General features: G+C 38.8%; 1 protein-coding gene across 4 annotated transcripts in view; it reads left to right on the top strand.

Annotated features, from left to right (window-relative positions):
• Positions 1-19,149, top strand: part of LOC127426308 (protein polybromo-1-like) — a 42,914-nt gene that overhangs the window by 15,403 nt on the left and 8,362 nt on the right. For all 4 annotated transcript variants that reach the window (XM_051673036.1, XM_051673035.1, XM_051673038.1 and 1 more), the window contains exons 13-25: positions 1,794-1,888; positions 2,119-2,398; positions 2,599-2,704; positions 3,070-3,709; positions 5,504-5,715; positions 5,853-6,038; positions 7,797-7,954; positions 8,071-8,325; positions 8,451-8,596; positions 10,964-11,121; positions 11,349-11,532; positions 15,167-15,368; positions 15,730-15,931. In XM_051673036.1, the coding sequence (XP_051528996.1) occupies positions 1,794-1,888; positions 2,119-2,398; positions 2,599-2,704; positions 3,070-3,709; positions 5,504-5,715; positions 5,853-6,038; positions 7,797-7,954; positions 8,071-8,325; positions 8,451-8,596; positions 10,964-11,121; positions 11,349-11,532; positions 15,167-15,368; positions 15,730-15,931 (2,824 nt within the window). The remainder of the gene's footprint in view (positions 1-1,793; positions 1,889-2,118; positions 2,399-2,598; positions 2,705-3,069; positions 3,710-5,503; positions 5,716-5,852; positions 6,039-7,796; positions 7,955-8,070; positions 8,326-8,450; positions 8,597-10,963; positions 11,122-11,348; positions 11,533-15,166; positions 15,369-15,729; positions 15,932-19,149) is intronic.

The following is a 19,149-nucleotide window of genomic DNA, read 5'->3' as shown; positions in this document are numbered from 1 at the left end:
TAAGAGCCTGGACCTCCATGAATTATTGACCAAGCTGTCAGTTTTACTCCTGTGTAAAAAATGCTAAGTCTAAAATCTGTTTTAATATTCTCTGATTGTATGGGAAAAACCTAATTTTGTTTGCCTTTAGTTAGGCTATTCCAAGAGATGACTTAAATAAACATTTAAAAATCCAGCATTTCCATTAGAAACACAGTTTCTATACTATATGTTTTGTATATGATTATTTCTATTAAATGCATTATTTAAATGATTTCAATAAAATATTCAACTAACATTTTGGTTTAACATTTTAAAGGGATAGTTCACCCCAAAATTAAAATTTTCCCATCATTTACTCACCCTCATACCATCCCAGATGTGTATGACTTTCTTTCTTCTGCTGAACACAAGCAAAGGTTTTTAGAAAAATATCTCGGCTATGTAGGTCCATACAATTCAATTGAATGGTGGCCAGAACTCTGAAGGTCCAAAAAGCAAATGAAGGCAGCATATGCTTTTTTCAGCAAGTAGGCTACTTGTTATTAGACTACATTACATTTAAAAAAACACATAATCAGATTCCTGTTACTTTTGACATGATTAAATAATAAAATAATAAAATATTACATGATTAAATAATTACAGACAATGGCGATAAATTGTTAATTTGTAATTTTCTGATTGTGCCCCTAAAAGAGCCCTTTAAAAGAGCGGTCTGAGTCAGAGGATATGAAATACGTGTGGTATAGGGTTTTGTGTCGTTATTTATTCTCAAAACTCCCCCTAAAATGTTTTAAATTGTACACAAATGTCATAATTGTAATTGATTAAATATATGCATTCATCTTGTGCTTAGTCTTTTGTTTTTATGCGTGAAACAGAATCAAGTTTTCCATACCAAGATGCTATTTATTTTTGCAGCAAATTCTACAAAATTGTGCAGTTACTTTTCTAAATTTGAATAATTAAAAAGCTTGAAAAGGGTGCTTTTAACTTATTATTATTATTATTATTATTATTAAATGCTAGTGGACTCGTGATTGTCTGCCTTTTTCATCCCTCATGAGTTTGCATTCCAGGTTCGAAACCCATACGGATTTCTTTCTTTCATAGGACACTAAAAGTTACATTTTTTAAGGTGAATCGGTTGCTCTTTTCCATTGCTATAAATGAGGACTGGAGCTTTCAAGCTTCAAAAAAGCACCATAAAAGTAGTCTCTTGACTACATATTATATGACTCTTGTGCTTTGTTCTATATTCTGAAGTCATCAGCAGCTTTGGGTGAGAAAAAAAGAAATTTAAGTTGTTACTCTCTGAAGATCTTGCCACTCAATGCCATTCATTTGTAATTACATGCAAAAGAGCCACCAGTACATTCTTTAAATTTTGTTTCTATTAGGGATGTGCACGAGTAATTGATTAATCGAGTACTCGTTCAACTTTAAATATTCGATTAGTAAAAACACCACTCGAATATTGCGATTTGAAGTGATTATATCGCCTCAGAAGACTTGTTTTTTGTCATTGTTGAATCTAGATGTTGTTGTTTATACATTGTGCTCAAAATTTGAAGGTAAATTTCAATTAATCGATTAATCTAGTACAAAATTACTAGAAATGCCCATCCCTATTTTCTATTCAATTTTGCGTTCCATACTAAAAAGAAAGTCATATTGGTTCGGAATTAGATAAGGGTGAATAAATTATGACAGAATTTTTGGATGAACTACCCTTGTGTCTCAAGAGTTTGAGAATATTAAAAGACACCCCTTTGATAGTAATATCGCTGTATGTTTGTGTGTATGTTCAGATAAGGAGGAAAGAACTAATGAGGAGGGATGATGAAGATGGGGACAGTATGCTCTCGTCCACTCTTTCTGATGGAGGCAGCACCAAGCGCAAGAGGTACACAATTAAGCTACTTCTTTTGCTAATGATGACTTGGAGTGTTTTCAAACAAGTCAAGCATACATCTACAGATTTACTGAACTTCTAGTAGTTCATCTCTGCAGCTCTTCTCTAGAGCTAGTCTTTGACCACTAAGCCTTTATGAGTGTTTCATAGATTCAGCTGTACCACCCATTTTGAAATCTTTGAGGTCTTTATTGACATCATTTATGTTCTTAATATGGCAGCCATAAGAAGAACACAAAGAAGAACCGTTTGAAGGCTCTGTACGCAGCTGTGGCAGAGGCTCGGGAGATGGGCACATGCCGGAGGCTCTGCGACCTCTTCATGGTCAAGCCTTCGAAGAAAGACTACTCAGACTACTACAAAATTATATCAGAACCAATGGACCTAAGGACCATAGACCACAACATCCGCTCCGACAGGTACCCCAGTGAGGACTCCATGATGGAGGACATGAAGCTGATGTTCCGTAATGCACGTCACTACAATGAAGAAGGCTCACAAGTGAGTGTGAACTCTGGGCTTTATAAGTTTTCTGTGACAGCATATGAGGATTATCAGTAAGCTTTGAAAGACCTTATAGAGTAACCGTGTTTGAAAAGAACCACTGAAATAATGAGCTTTGTGAAGCTTTGGACAGAAGCATTGAGATACAGACTGCAGATCTTTTTTCTTGACTTGCATGTTACCTGGTTTGACTCTAGGTTTATAATGACGCCAACATTCTGGAGAAGATATTAAGAGAAAAACGAAGAGAACTCGGTCCCCTACCTGATGATGACGACATAATTTCACCCAAGCTGAAAATGAGTATGTTTGAAATGCAGCTTATATGTAGATGCCTTACTGTGTTTGTCACTTTGTCTTAGTTGTGTTGTCTAGTTCTACACATGCTTTAACATTTGTAGGATGCTCTTTGTAGGACAGTGTTTCAGCAATGAACTTAAACCAGCAAATATAATCCAGTTTCAATATGAAGTGTGTAATTTTTGCATCACTCATGATTGTTTCCCAAACGTATCTACTACTTTTTTCCGCTCTGCCCTCCATATGCTATTGTTTATACAGGCTAGCCAATTCAGTGTTAAACAGCTTATCACAGATAATCCTGCCCCCAGTTTACATCATTGGTTAAACCAGAAGTTGACCTTTTCCGTGTTCCATTGTCATTGCAGGGAAGAGTGGCATTTCGTCTAAAAAGTCCAAGTATTTGACTCCTCTGCAGCAGAAACTCAATGAGCTCTATGAATCGGTGAAGAACTACACTGACAAACGTGGACGGCGTCTCAGCACAATCTTCCTCCGTCTTCCATCCCGTTCTGAGCTACCTGACTATTACGTGGCCATCAAAAGACCTATAGACATGGAGAAAGTTAAAAGCCACATGCTGGCCAACAAGTACCAGGATGTTGACGCCTTGGTGGAGGACTTAGTTTTGATGTTCAACAACGCTTGTACCTACAACGAGCCCGAATCTTTGATCTATAAAGACGCATTGGTGCTACACAAAGTGCTTTTGGAGACCAGGAGAGACCTAGAGGGAGGCGAAAATGCACATGTCCCAGATGTAGCACGACTCATCCAGGAACTTATTCGCAATCTTTTTGTGTCAGTGCTTGGTCACCAGGATGATGAGGGACGTTGCTATAGCGATTCGCTCGCAGAGATTCCAGCTGTTGACCCCAACAACCCTGATAAGCCTCCGTTGAACTTTGAGATCATCAGAGCAAATGTGGATAAGGGCCGTTATAGGAGACTGGATGTGTTCCAGGATCAAATGTTTGAAGTCTTGGAGAAAGCCAGACGTCTGCATAGGTGATGTTCTATAACCAATACCCAATCACCTTTTCTGGAGTTTTAAAGGGATAATTCACCCCAAAAGGAAATTCTCTCATCATTTACTCACTTTCATCCCATCCCAGATGTGAATGACATTCTTTCTTCTGCAGAACACAAACAAAGATTTTTAGAAGAATATCTCAGCTCTGTAGGTCCATACAATGCAAGTGAATGGTGACCAGACCTTTCAAGCTCCAAAAATCACATATAGGCAGCATAAAAGTTATCCATATGACTCCAGTTGTTAAATCTATGTCTGAAGAAGCAATATAACAGGTGTGGGTGTGAAACAAATCAATATTTAAGTCTGAAAGTGAAAGTGGAAATTTATTGTAAAAAAATTAATGAAATATTGATCTGTTTCTCACCCAAAATTTACTGCATCGCTTCAGAAGACATATATTAAACCACTGGAGTCGTAGGGGGCCTGGGTAGCTCAGTGGTAAAGACACTGGCTGCTACCCCTGGAGTTCGCTAGTTTGAATCCCAGGGCGTGCTGAGTGACTCCAGCCAGGTCTCCTAAGCAACCAAATTGGCCCGGTTGCTAGGGAGGGTAGAGTCACATGGGGTAACCTCCTCGTGATCACTATAATGTGGTTCGTTCTCGGTGGAGCACATGGTGAGTTGAGCGTGGTTGCCGTGGTGGATGGCGTGAAGCCTCCACACGCGCTATGTCTCCATGGCCCACGTGATAAGGTGCGTGGGTTGACGATCTCAAACACGGAGACAGCTGGGATTCGTCCTCCGCCACCCGGACTGAGGCGAATCACTACGCGACCACGAGGACTTAAAAAGCACATTGGGAATTGGGCATTCCAAATTGGGAGAAAAAGGAAAATAAATAAATAAATAAATAAAACACTGGAGTCCTATGGATTACTTCTACTACGACTGTCTGTGCTTTTTGGAGCTTTAAAGTGTTGATCACTATTTACTTGCATTGTATGAGCTGAGATATTCTTCAAGAAATATTTGTTTGTGTTCAGCAGAAGAAATACAGTCATACACATCTGGGATGGTATGAAAGTGAGTAAATGATGAGGGAATTTTCAATTTTGGGTGAACTATCACTTTATATATCTAGAGATAAATATTTCAGTACCAGTTTGGGCACAAGAAGCCTCGCTGAGCCAGACTTTTGTCTATTGGCAAGTTGCAATTGCAAAGTCGGATACACGTTGCAGCTTATTATTTTACGTGCTGTTAAGGGGCGGGTAAATCTGAAATAGAAAATAACACATAAATATACTGGTGTGGAAAAGAACCCATTCGGATTTGTGAACGATTTGTGTACAAAACACACTGTAGAAATTAGCTTAAAATGTGTGCAGACTATCCAAAGAAGCAAGTATTTCACAGGAATAACTTAAAAAAAAGAAAATAAAAAAAAGCTAAATAAATAGTTCTGTTAGTTCATTTGTATTTTATTTGCTACAAAGTGCTTCAAATACTTTTGTCAAAGATTTGATGCCTTAAACTTTGCAAACTTTGGCAAACCCATCAACTAGTTCTTCATTGGAAGCGCTCATTGGAGCAGTACCGTACCTTTTCCAATACTTGTTGGACCGGTAAAAAGCTGTGGACTCTGATTCCCAGAAATTGTGTTGCAGCAAGCCATTTAGATTGACACTGGCTTATTCAGCCAGCTCTTGCCTTTTTTTGTGCATAGACATTGTGACTGAGATGAGGGCACCAGTAATACAAGATGCATCTATTCAGTGAAATGCATTGCACTGCCATGTTTTTGTCCATTTGATTTGTGGAATATAGGACGGACTCCGAGATCTTTGAGGACTCTGCAGAGCTCCAGCAGTTCTTCATCCGAATCAGAGATGAGCTGTGTAAGAACGGAGAGATTCTGCTGACGCCTGCCCTCAGCTACACCACTAAACACCTGCACATTGATGTGGAGAAGGAGAAGAAAGAGAAGCTGCCTAAAGAGTATGAAGAGGACAAACTCAAGAGAGAGGAAGAGAAGAAAGGTACTATTCCAGTGGTATTTGGGTCTTCACTGTATTACTGTGTGTCCTAATAGCAAGACAAGCGAATTAGCGACACGCAGTGTTTCAGTTGTGTGGTGCAAATGACTGTTCATGAATCTTTCCGTATTGATCTGCAGAGGCTGAGAAGTGTGAGGACTCTACAGGTGGTGGGTGGCAGGTAACCTTGCAACGCACCTACAGCCAGGACTGCAGTTTCAAAGACAACATGTACCATGTGGGAGACTATGTTTATGTAGAACCCACAGAACCAAACCTGCAGCCACACATTGTCTGCATAGAGCGCCTTTGGCAGGACGATGCAGGTATTACACTTTAAACTAAGTAAGAAAACAAATTTTTGCTATGTTGCTATATATTTGAATTATGTATATATGTCATTCTCTAACGCTGTTGAAAGAGAATGTAGACTCTAATCTGATGTTTGAGATGTTTTTAACCCTCCTATTTTCTTTGGTCATTTTTGGTTTCCTTTATCTGAGCGAACAAGACTTGGTGACCTTTCCTCCACTTGCCATCTGAACATAATAAAAAAATGTTTGCCATGATTCGATAAGCCTAAGTGGTCGTAAAAACAAGCGACACCTTTTGTCTTCGCAGTCAAAATTGACCAACCATTAAAAATGAACAGGAAAGACCATAACAGAGCATTTTTTTTAATCTGTCAAATACAATCAATAAATCAGCCACAGTGAAAAAAGAAAAAGAAAAAAAAGCACACAGAAATTAAAGGGTGAAACTATAAAACATCCAGAGTGCAAAACACACACACACACACACACACACACAAATGAACTGGTGAGACTATATCACAGAGCATTTTTTCGAAATTTGTCAAATAAATCCAATAAATCAGCCACAATGCTAAACACACACACTCAGAAAAGAGGGGGTGAGACAATAACACACCCACAATACAGAACACACACACACACACACACACACACACACACAGAAATAAATGGGTGAGACTAAAAAAGCCAGGAGGCAGAACACACAACGTAACACACACCAACACAGAAATAAATGGGTGAGACTAACACAGCCTGAAGGGAGAACGTAGATGTAGCAAAACTTCACACAGGGAGGGAAGGAGGACACAGGGAACTGGGTTTCTTCAGTCTCAGGTAAGGCTTTTTAATTGTCAACTTTTGGAGCTTACAGCTTCACAATAACTCATTAGCTTCACAATAACTCTTTAGCTTCACAATAACACATCAACTACCCAGCAGGACTCTAGATCTCAGGCTCTCTTTCTCCCCTTCTTGTCGGCGGCGTGGTCCTTTTATACCGCTCTAGAAGCTCACTGCAACTAGAAACAGGTGTTAATCGTAATCTGGCTCAGGTGTATGCACCCTTACCGCTTTCTCTCTCTCCGGGCGGGCGCTCGACCATGCCCCGCTGCCACAGTAGAACACGCACACTCACAGAGAACAAAGATCAAAGAACAAATTCTGAGTGACCCCAATGTACGAAAGTATACCTTTTCCAGTGTGGGAACACAAAACACTGCATCTTTCCATTATGGAAACAAAGACATTTTCAAACAGCTCTAAGTTATAAATGTGGCCTCTTTGAGCCTTAGTCAGAGTTCATTCTGTACCAGCACCATTGCAAAACACTTTACTGTTAAGATGACCCTGCAGCCATCTACTGGCTATTATTGTCACAACATGATTTTCGAGTCGTTTATATTTTGTATACCAGATGGCAGCAATCTGCCTCCAATGTATGTCACATTCTAATATTTTCTTCATGTTTCAGCTTTCAACTTATAGTTTCTACTGTACTAAAGTTAAATAAATGTGCTTATTTGCATATGCAAATTTATGGTAAAATTGAGAAACTTAAGTGTAAGTAAGCTCAAAATAGCATAAAATCCCAAAAGAAGTGCATAATTTTATTGTTATTACTTCAGGGAAGTAGAAATGGTTTCATTATCATAGAAAAAAACTAAAAAACTTTTCAGTCCAAATGTAGGGCTCATTTATGAATCCCATAGGAGGATTAAGGACATGCAGTGATTGATTTGTTTGACTGTATTTTTTGTTTTTTTCTTTAAGGAGAGAAATGGCTTTATGGCTGCTGGTTCTATAGACCCAATGAAACGTTCCATCTCGCTACACGCAAATTTCTGGAGAAAGAAGTTTTCAAAAGTGACTATTACAACAAAATACCTGTCAGTAAAATACTGGGAAAATGTGTTGTCATGTTTGTGAAGGTAAAACCAGTCAGCAATTACTCCGAAACATAATTCCCTATAAAGAGAACATATTTTTGTGTTACTATTAAATTGTAAAACATTATGTGTCTGTTTTCATACATTCCTTATTTCAGGAGTATTTCAAGCTTCAGCCTGACACCTTCAGACCAGAAGATGTTTTTGTGTGTGAGTCTCGTTACTCTGCCAAGACCAAGTCCTTCAAAAAGATCAAGATGTGGACAATGCCCCTGAGCTCAGTGAAGTTTGTCCCTCATGAAGTGCCGTTGCCTGTGGTCCGTGTGGCCTCTATGTTTGCACCCAAGCAGGATAGTGAAAAGCCTAGTGAGGTGGCAGAGGACAGCAAAGCTGGGCCTTCTTTTATCGATAAGGTGAGAGCCAGCTGAATGCTGTCCTGTGTAGTTGCATTTACTATAAGACAAAATAATTCTTTAAGAACTTCATGAACTTTCATTTGTTTACTAGATGTTGTCTGACCATTAAACTTTGTCTTTAGGAGAGAGAGGATGTTCCAATGGATATTAGTAATGGAGAGCCAGGATGCCGGTACTATGAGCAGTTCTGCTACAATGACATGTGGCTGAAAGTGGGAGACTGTGTGTACATCCGCTCCCATGGGCTTGTGCGCAACCGCGTGGGCAGGTGGAGTGCCAATGACAAGACCAAACAGTCGCAGTTTTAAATTCTGTTTTAAAGTCGCAATTTTAAAGTCAACATGAAACTGAAAACTGACACTATTTCTCAATACACATTCCTGGTCTTATTGTGCACAATTTATCAGTGCATTTTATTCTGCACTGATCCGATAAGAAATAAATGTGTTATAAAAATGTTCAACCCCTCGTCTCCAACCACTTGTCACAATTAGGTATGTGAAGGTATAACATATTCACATCACAGTAATTGCTGAAACTTTAATCACAGTATACAGTACTATCATTGTATTGAATTACATTACAAAAACAGTTTGAAAGATAAACCAACTTAATTGTTGTTCTCTTAATAACAAGTTGAATTACTTTTTTCATTAACAAACTGGCCTTTTTAAAATAACAGATAACAAAGAACTTTGTAAAGAACCCTGAACATTTAAAAAAATAATTGAACATTTAAATAATTACACAAAAAATAAAATTATATACAATAAAAAAATTCGCGAAACTTACTGTGTAGTTTTAGTGAACTACTTTTCGGCCACTTGAAAGCAAGCAACACATAATCTGCAAATGGTAACAACAGTTCACTTTCTTTGTTGTCTTAAGCCCTAAATATACTTCGATTTTTACCGAAAGTTCAGCGTATTCATACAGTCGAGAGTGAGTCTGTCAAAGTATACTTAATCTTATTGTACGCATTCACAGGCGGTTGGCGCATGCGCACTATGACTGCTATGAGACACCGGATTATTTCTCTTCAGGAGATTAGACCCATAAAGATGTCTTTATATTCCTTCAGACACGAGTCATACAAATGCAGGTATCTCCTGACCTCCTCACACACGCGATCTGGACGTACACATCCACTGTTGTTGTTTCCACTTTGTCTCGTATTGTTTACCCACGATTACATCTTCTAGTGCTTCTTCTTGTCAGCAATGGCTCAAATGTGAGTTTTGCCACCTTTTGGACCCACTAATTAGTGAAAATAATTCCATGCGCATGCGCATCCTGCGCGTTCAAATACGCGCGTTTAGAACAATCAGTCTGCGCTCGTTCAGTGCTCGAGCACTCTGCTGATGACGAGATTTGCGTCACGCGTCCTGAGCAAAATATACTTTGGGCTTTAGTTGTCACTTAGCTAGTTGTCTCTTAGAGTGTTGTCTCTCAGTTTTCAAAAACAGTTTGGAAAGATGAGCGGAACTGTCACAACTTTATCTCGCTGAATTGCATGGGATGATTGTCCCGCAGATGAGCGAACATGTTGGAGGTGTTCCTGTGTTTTGCTGCCACTTTACTGCCACGTTTTACACAAAGGGAAACCATCTTCAACTAACAATCCCTCTGCATTTTTATGGAACCCAAAATACTTTCACACTTCCAACTTAACCCTTTTAGAAGGCGGATAAAGGATCGGCTGCGTTCCTCCTTCATCCATGCTTCTTGTCCATGTTGGATTTGTTTTCATCAGAGTGTGCATGTGTCATTTATGTTGCATACATGCAGTGTTGTGAATTTTGATTCGTTGATGGAAAAAAAACTACTGTGTGGTCAGAAAAATCTAAACAATTTGGCTAAAAGGTTATCTAGAATTATTTACGGTATTTTGAAGTGCCCACAATAACAATATTGTGCATGTTAATTACCGTGATATACCGTATTACCGAATACCATCACATGCCTAGTCATAATCGACTGCAAACTCACATTCAGGTCTGCATTAATTCTGGAATGGACCACCAACTTTTCAGGATCCTATCAACTCCCAAGTCCCACCCTACAATATGTCACATTACAGAAGTAAAACGGGTAACGAATGCCGTTTCATGTGGACTTTAAGTTAACTTTCACCATTTGAACAAAGGTAGGTTAGTTTGATGTTGCATATGTAGCCTTTTTGGTTAGTCTATCTCTGTACATACTGTAGCTATAAAATGGTAACCAAAATGTAATTCCCATTCTGGTTTATGCTGGTCACCAAAAAACTTGTTGTTCGCCAGCAAAACGTAACTGGTGAAGCTGGTCAACCAGTTTTGGTTTTTCTGGTAATACTGGTTAACCAAAAAAGTCTTGCTGGTCAAGCTAGTCAAAAAGTCTTGCTGGAACACTAGCACACCAGCCTCCCCTGTTGTGGACTAGCATTCAAAACACAACATTTGCTGGTGACTACCTATGCTTTTTGCATCAGGGTAAAATGTTATTAACAACAAGATTGTTCTTTATTTACTGTGTGGTACATTGAGTTTCTTGCAGGGGACCAGATTGGCTTGTTGTGTTTATATTAGATATATCATCATATGAACTGTTTGATTACTGTGTCTCCTGATATATTAATGGATTTGTCTTGTAATAGGATAGAGAAGATGTGGGTTCGAGATGGAGCTGCCTACTTCTTCGGGCCCATCTTCATTCACCCTGAAGAGACAGAGCATGAACCCACTAAGATGTTCTACAAAAAGGAAGTATTCCTTAGCAACCTGGAGGAATCCTGCCCTATGACCTGTATTGCAGGTAACAGTCTTTTTCACTTACCTTAAAAGTAAAGGTCCATCTTTAAAATTGCATTATTGTGTGGTTTCAAGGACAGGTGAAGGAACTTGACTCAGGCACTCCAGACTATTTTGACAGAGTGACATTGAGTTATGTACATCGAAAGGACTGTAATTACATAAAGTAATAGGTTAGTTTGATTAAAAGTTTGCATCATATCTTGACTATTTTTATTTATTTTTTCTCAGGGAAGTGTACAGTGTCTTCCTTCAAAGATTTCCTGTCATGCCGGCCAACAGAAATAACAGAGGACGATGTGTTACTGTGTGAGAGCCGCTACATTGACAGTGAGAAGCAAATGAAGAAATTCAAAGGGCTGAAGCGTTTCACTCTGTCTGCCAAAGTAGTTGAGGATGAAATCTATTATTTCAGGTAAGTTTACATGTGAGAGTAAGTTTTTTGTGACTTGTTCCATGTTATGTGTCCAAAGATGAGATCAATGCAATCCATTTGTCATTAAATAATCTTTTATTTCTTTGAATAAAAAAAAATCAATTGATCAAAAACGTTATATCACGCTTACCAAGGATGCGGTAAAGAAGCCATTCAACTCCTTTCTCATTAAGATGTGTTTAACAAAAACACTTCTGTGAAACGCCGCTATTCTAAAGAGACAGTACTGTTTTACCACGTATTCTACAAATCAATATAAATACTTGTAAATAGTAAAAATTGTGCATGTCAACAATAAACATTTAAAAATATATATACAGTATTGTGCAAAAGTTTTAGGCACTTTTGAAAAATTTTGCATAGTGAGGATGTCTTCAAAAATAATGACATAAATAGTTTTCATTTATCACTTAATGTCATACAAAGTCCAGTAAACATAAAAAAGCTAAATCAATATTTGGTGTGACCACCTTTGCCTTTAAAACAGCACCAATTCTCCTAGTTACACCTGGACACAGTTTTTCTTGGTTGTTGGCAGATAGGATGTTCCAAGCTTCTTGGAGAATTCGCCACAGTTATTCTATCTATTTAGGCTGTCTCAATTGCTTCTGTCTCTTTGTGTAATCTCAGATTCGATGTTCAGTGGGGGGCTTTGAGTGGGCCATGACATCTGTTGCAGGGCTTCCTGTTCTTCTATTCTAATCTTTTCTATTTGCAAAAGTAATGTTTGGGAGTCTAACATTTATATATCCTATTGACACACTAAAGCTGAAGATATAAATAACCATCTTAAGACAGATGCTTTTGTGAAACATCTTATGTGCCTAAGACTTTTGCACAGTACGTTATATATATATATATATATATATATATATATATATATATATATATATATATATATATATATATATATATGCAATATAATATATGCAACTTCAAGACATCATACGTGGTTTTGTACATTTAAAAATGTGACCAAAATAATGAAAAACTAATTATCAAATATAATTTGTCAAATATATATATTTTTGTAATGTACCTAGTTAGGTCTCCTGTATAATAATAAAAAAAAGAATTTCTTTCATATGTTATCAAAATAGACAGTATAAATTAAATATACATGAATATGAATCATATATATGAATAGCAATCGAATCAAAAGCTTTTGACAAGGGAAATCTGTATCAATATCCAGCCCTACTTATCATCTCAGAAATAAAAATTATTATTTCACATTTGTTTATCCAATTTTATGTGGAAATGTTCACATTTTGGGAGGGTATACGCCTGCCATTTCTAGTCTCAATCACAAATTGTTCAAGTGCACAGTAATGTTTGCTCCCTAAAAATTCCCTGAATGCACTGTAAAAAACCAGGGAGCATCATTGCTCACTATGTTCCCTCACTGGAAATGTCGTTATGTCTTCTGAAGTCTCTTAAGCCTTATTTTCTCTCAAAAAGAGATGTTGTTTATAATGTCTTTCACCCATAATTATCATAAAAGGGAAACAATCTTTTAAATATTAGAGTTGTTAGAAGAACGTTAAAAATAAACTCCTTTATGGCGGGCCTGGGTAGCTCAGCGAGTATTGACGCTGACCCCCACCCCTGGAGTTGTGAGTTCGAATCCAGGGCGTGCTGAGTGACTCTAGCCAGGTCTCCTAAGCAACCAAATTGGCCCGGTTGCTAGGGAGGGTAGAGTCACATGGTGTAACCTCCTCGTGGACACAATTAGTGGTTCTCGCTCTCAATGGGGCGCGTGGTAAGTTGTCCGTGGATCGCGGAGAGTAGCATGAGCCTCCCGTGCTGTGAGTCTCTGCGGTGTCATGCACAGCGAGCCACGTGATAAGATGCGCAGATTGATTGTCTCAGAAGCGGAGGCAACAGAGACTTGTCCTCCGCCACCCAGATTGAGGTGATTAACTGTGCCACCATGAGAACCTACTAAGTAGTGGGAATTTGGCATTCCAAATTGGGGAGAAAAGGGGATAAAAAAATAATAATAAAAAATAAAATAAATAAACTCCTTTATATGTTTGTTTATTTATGTAATTTATCGTTAATAATAACACTGTACATTTAAATAACCACACCAAAAATGCATGACAGTGGCTAAGGTTAGAATGGCATTCTACTCTTACTATTTTTGCAGTAGACAGATATGGCAGAAGTATTAAGAGTAGTATGGGTAGTCTGCCATTCTGAACTCAGCAAGTGGCATTTATACAGCTATTTTGTTGATTAATACCAGCTTTGTTTTAATGCACAAGCTCATAATTGTGTCGTAGGTGATTGAGTCATTAGTGTCCCAATGTTCAGTGGATCAACACCCTTGCCAGTGCCGAATTCATGTTAATGATATACTGATTCACGACGTAAGGAGCTAGGGAGCTGATTGAGACGCTCATCCAGAGTCCCCAGCATCAATGCGGGCAAAACAAAACTGACCTTCTGGAGGGCATAAACTGAAAGATGCAACTAAAGCCGGGCTCTCACTAAATGTTTTTTTGTCGGATTTTGCTGTCACAGATAGATTTCCGAAGTCTTCAAAAATAATAGCCGGATTGCCACCAAATCGGTGCTCACGGTCGGCAATGCTCATTAAGTATGAGCAGTTCATCAACATGATCAGAGCCAGTCTTGAGCAGTCACAGATGCTTGGATATTTTCATGCAATGATTGATATTATCTCCACATAATCTTGTAGTGTGAGCGATGCAGGGACGAACTGCTCCAGCCTTTATCATGCATCTTTATGTACAAGAATGGAAAGCCACAATTTGTTCATAATTATGTTTTATTGCAATAAACTAACAAGTAAGAATTTTTAACAAATAAATATATGGTCTGCACACTCTACTTTGTGGCATTGCGCTGTTTTATACCTCCAGTTTTTTTCCCAAAACAGACACAGACAGCCTGCCAACGTCTTTCCAAATGTTGTTGCAGCCATATTTTGTTTTTTCATCTCTTCTTTCGTTTTTCTGACAAAATAAGTGCACAAACAACTTTTGGACAGCAAGCTGATCGTGACCCTCCATTCCTGGATAAATCTCGGAAAAAAAAAAAATATATATATATATATATATATAATTCAATAATTGAAATAAACCATGAAATATAGATTTTTTCATAAAATGGCTGTTGTCAGGGACATAATTTATTTTAATTATTTTCATAATTTATTGCAATATTTTCAGAGTTTGGACATTAATTTTATTACCACCTGCTGGTGGAAGCTCCAAACTACAAATGTAGGAACTAAATGTAGGCATTTGCACTTTGCGCTGGAAACAGACGTGGTCTTAAATTTTAAAAGAGCGATTTTAGTCAATGACTCTGAAAAAGAAAAACAAAAAACGTTACATAAATGTCATAATAGTGATTAAATGTATCTTTATTCAAAGATCAGCTTGTGCTCAGACTTTTTCATGTGAAAAAGAAGCAGAAGGTCCACTATGAGATGCATTTTAGCTTGCAGCAAATTCTGCAAAATTGTGCAGTTAATTTTCTATGTTTGAATCATTAATATAGCTAGTAATGGGTGCTTTAAGCTTATTTAAAAATCCCAGAGTTTGCATCCCTGAGATCTGACTTTCTGTTATCCCATCAGAAAGCTCATAGTGCCTCTGAAAGAACCGTCTCCACTGCTGGATAAGAAGATTGACGAGTTGGAAGCCAAGTTTGCGGACATGACAGATGAAGAGCTAGAGGATTTGGGTGAGGATGACGATGGCTGTGATGCTCACTGCATGTCGCAGCTACAGACTCCGCTGACCAGTGACATGGACATGCTACATTACGCACCAGCACAGGTGTGCAGTCTGCTGTTGTCACATGAGAATAAAAGTATTTTGTGTACAAGAGCGTATAAAAACCAAAACAGGTCATAAATTGTCTATATTTGTCATTAATTTACCCTCCATACTTTATGCATGGAAAACAATAGATCTCAGAAGGGGTGGCAATAATAGTTAATTAAGTTAAGAGTTAATAAGAGGTTGTCATTGTAATATTCTGTATATGGCTGTATTTAATTAGTATTTCACTCAGTAATGGATTAATGTGTAGGCGCTCTTGCCATTTTTGTGTGCAATATAAATCAGATGTGGGTGGCCCATGGGCATTCCCTCTAAGGCCAAGACTAGATAATCAATATTTAATTCTGTGCCACAGTCCACTCCAAAGTCAATTAAGGGGCTGTCGAAGAAGGAAGGGGCAAAGAGGAAGATCAACATGAGTGGGTACATCCTCTTTAGCAGTGAGATGAGAGCTATCATTAAGGCCCAGCACCCTGACTTCTCCTTTGGAGAGCTCAGTCGTCTAGTGGGCACAGAGTGGAGAAACTTGGAGGCCACCAAGAAAGCTGAGTATGAAGGTGAGGTATCAAAGTTTACGTCACATTATCCTTCGCTATACATACACTCACTGAGCACTTCATTAGGAACACCTGTGCATCTAAATATTCATGTGATTATCTATTCAGCCAATCAGAAATACTGTATATTTATCAACAACCTATCAAATCTGTATGAATTGTGAGGTGTCCATTTTCATGAGGATTTACGCTTGTTCTCTACATTGCTAAATCATATTAGAGAAGGAATTCAACTGCAAGAGGATGTTACAAATAAAAAACAACAAATAATATCTGAGCATGGCTGACGTTATGAGAGTGGCGGTCAGTCTGCGCGCGTTCATACACAGTACATGTGCGCTCACACGTGGTCTGTCAATCAAACATGCACGCTCACAATCTTACTTAAGAGTTACTCAACATGGCACGAATCTGTCCAATCTCTTGAATAGCTCATCAGAGATATGTACTCATCATGATAACAGTATTTACAGGAAAACATAACAGTTTTTCCTGCAGTGACGGCATTGAGACTCCTTCACGCAAATGCTTTTTAGTGATCTATTTCAGTGCAAAACGCTAAGGGGGGTGAAAAAAATCTTAATGACATGTTTTGGATATATTGCTCTCGTTTTTTAACACATCTCTGGTGTATGTGATGTTGAAAACTTATGGTGTTTGTTATTTGACAATCACAGTGACAACAGAAATTATCTATATCAGAAAATCGAACTGTTACACCCCTAATGTTTTAAATAATGACTAAAATTGATAGTTGACCCAAAAATGAAAATTCTGTCATCATTTCCTCACCCTTATGCCATCCCATATGTGTATGACTTTCTTTCTTCTGCAGAAAATAAAGATTTTTAGAAGAATAATTCAGCTCTATAGGTCCATACAATACAAATGATTGGTGGCCAGAATTTTGAAACTCCAAAAAGCATATAAAGGCAGCATAAAATTAATCCATAAGATTCCTATGGTTGAATCTGTGTCTTCAGAAGTTATATGATAGGCCTTTCATAGCCTTTCTGTCAGCTTGAACCAGTCTGGCCATTCTCCGTTGACCTCTCTCATCAACAAGGAGTTTCCGTCCGCAGAACTGCCGCTCACTAGATGTTTTTTGTTTTTGGCACCATTCTGAGCAAACACTAGAGCAGGGCTACTCAACTTCGGAAAGGTCAGGGGCCACAAAGCTGGATCCCTGTACCCTCGAGAGCCGCACTACAATTTTTATGATTTTATATATATATATATATATATATATATATATATACACACTGGCGGCCAAAAGTTTGGAATAATGTACAGATTTTGCTCTTATGGAAAGAAATTGGTACTTTTATTCACCAAAGTGGCATTCCTCTGATCACAATGTACAGTCAGGACATTAATAACATGAAAAAATGCTATTACAATTTGAAAAAAATGTTCAGAACTTGAACTACTACAAAGAGTTCTCATCAAAACATCCTCCACGTGCAGCAATGATAGCTTTGCAGATTCTTGGCATTCTAGCTGTCAGTTTGTCCAGATACTCAGGTGACATTTCATCCCATGCTTTTTGTAGAACTTGCCATAGATGTGGCTGTCTTGTCGGGCACTTCTCACGCACCTTACAGTCTAGCTGATCCCACAAAAGCTCAATGGGGTTAAGATCCATAACACTCTTTTCCAATTATCTGTTGTCCAATGTCTGTGTTTCTTTGCCCACTCTAACCTTTTCTTTTTGTTTTTCTGTTTCAAAAGTAGCTTTTTCTTTGCAATTCTTCCTAAAAGGCCTGCACCCCTGAGTCTTCTCTTTACTGTTGTACATGAAACTGGTGTTGAGCAGGTAGAATTCAATGAAGCTGTCAGCTGAGGACATGTGAGGCATCTATTTCTCAAACTAGAGATTCTGATATACTTATCCTCTTGTTTAGTTGTACATCTGGCCTTCCACATCTCTTTCTGATGTGGCAGAATGATCCGCCCCTCTGGCTCGTCATCATCACCCCGCCTCATAGGGCCGCCATTCAGCCAGGCTCACGACGAGAGTTGTGCGGGAGAGCGAGAAGAGGTGCATAATTAATAAGCCTCGTTTGGTCAGCGGTGAATGAAGCACACCTGATGGGGATAATGCTTCATCACCACTGTCTTTAAAATGCAGTTCGCACCTCTTCTCGGGGAGCCAGCTTCAAATCTCCATGTGTGCACACACTGGCATCCTTGCACACACTGGCATCCTCGCACGCCCAGGACCAGAGCTGGGAGGGATCGGATGAGTGGACGCGCTGCCGGACCCGTTCTTCGGACCCCCGGACGCCGTAATGAGTCGCCAGGGGTGAACTGCTCACGTTGCCGCTGACGGGCTAGATGCCGAGCTGCCTTCCCCTCATGCTTGCTGCGGGCCTGGGAAGACAGGCCGCCAGTGACGCCGCTGCCCCACGCGTTGTGGACTTTGGAGGGGAGCGTGAGCGGCCAACTGACTCAGCCCGTGCCTGGGCTATCCTATGAACACTACCCCGCCCCTTTCACGGAGCCCCATTCACCGCGAGGATGCCAGATTCCCCCTTTTATTATGAACACTATTCCCCCTTGGACACTTTATTACCCCTTTTGGGCATTTTTACATTTATTATTGTTTCCAATAAATGCCTCTCCGAGGCTTGACGCCACACCCACTGTGTCTGTCTCTTGCTCACCCTGCAACACTGTCCTTGTTAGAGCCAGTTGTCCTTTGTCTCTGAAGACTGTAGTGTACATCTTTGTATGAAATCTTCAGTTTTTTGGCAATTGTATAGCCTTCATTCCTCAAAACAATGATTGACTGACGAGTTTCTAGAGAAAGCTGTTTCTTTTTTTGCCATTTTTGACCTAATATTGGCCTTAAGAAATGCCAGTCTATTGCATACTGTGGCAACTCAAAAACAAACACAAAGACAGTGTCTTCATTTAATGAACCAAATAGCTTTTAACTGTGTTTGATATAATGGCAAGTGATTTTCTAGTACCAAATTAGCAATTTAGCATGATTACTCAAGGATAAGGTGTTGAAGTGATGGCTGCTGGAAATAGGGCCTGTCTAGATTTGATCAAAAATGACTTTTTTCAAATAGTGATGATGCTGGTTTTTACATCAGTAATGTCCTGACTATACTTTGTGGTCAGTTGAATGCCACTTTGGTGAATTAAAGTACCAATTTTCTTCCAAAACAGCAAAATCTGTACATTATTCATAATTTTTGGCCGCCTAT

The sequence above is a fragment of the Myxocyprinus asiaticus genome, chromosome 35, assembly GCF_019703515.2.
Source record: "Myxocyprinus asiaticus isolate MX2 ecotype Aquarium Trade chromosome 35, UBuf_Myxa_2, whole genome shotgun sequence".
Classification (NCBI taxonomy): Eukaryota; Metazoa; Chordata; class Actinopteri; order Cypriniformes; family Catostomidae; genus Myxocyprinus; species Myxocyprinus asiaticus.
Note: the sequence above shows the minus strand (reverse complement) of the source record. Positions and strands in the feature narration are given on the sequence as shown.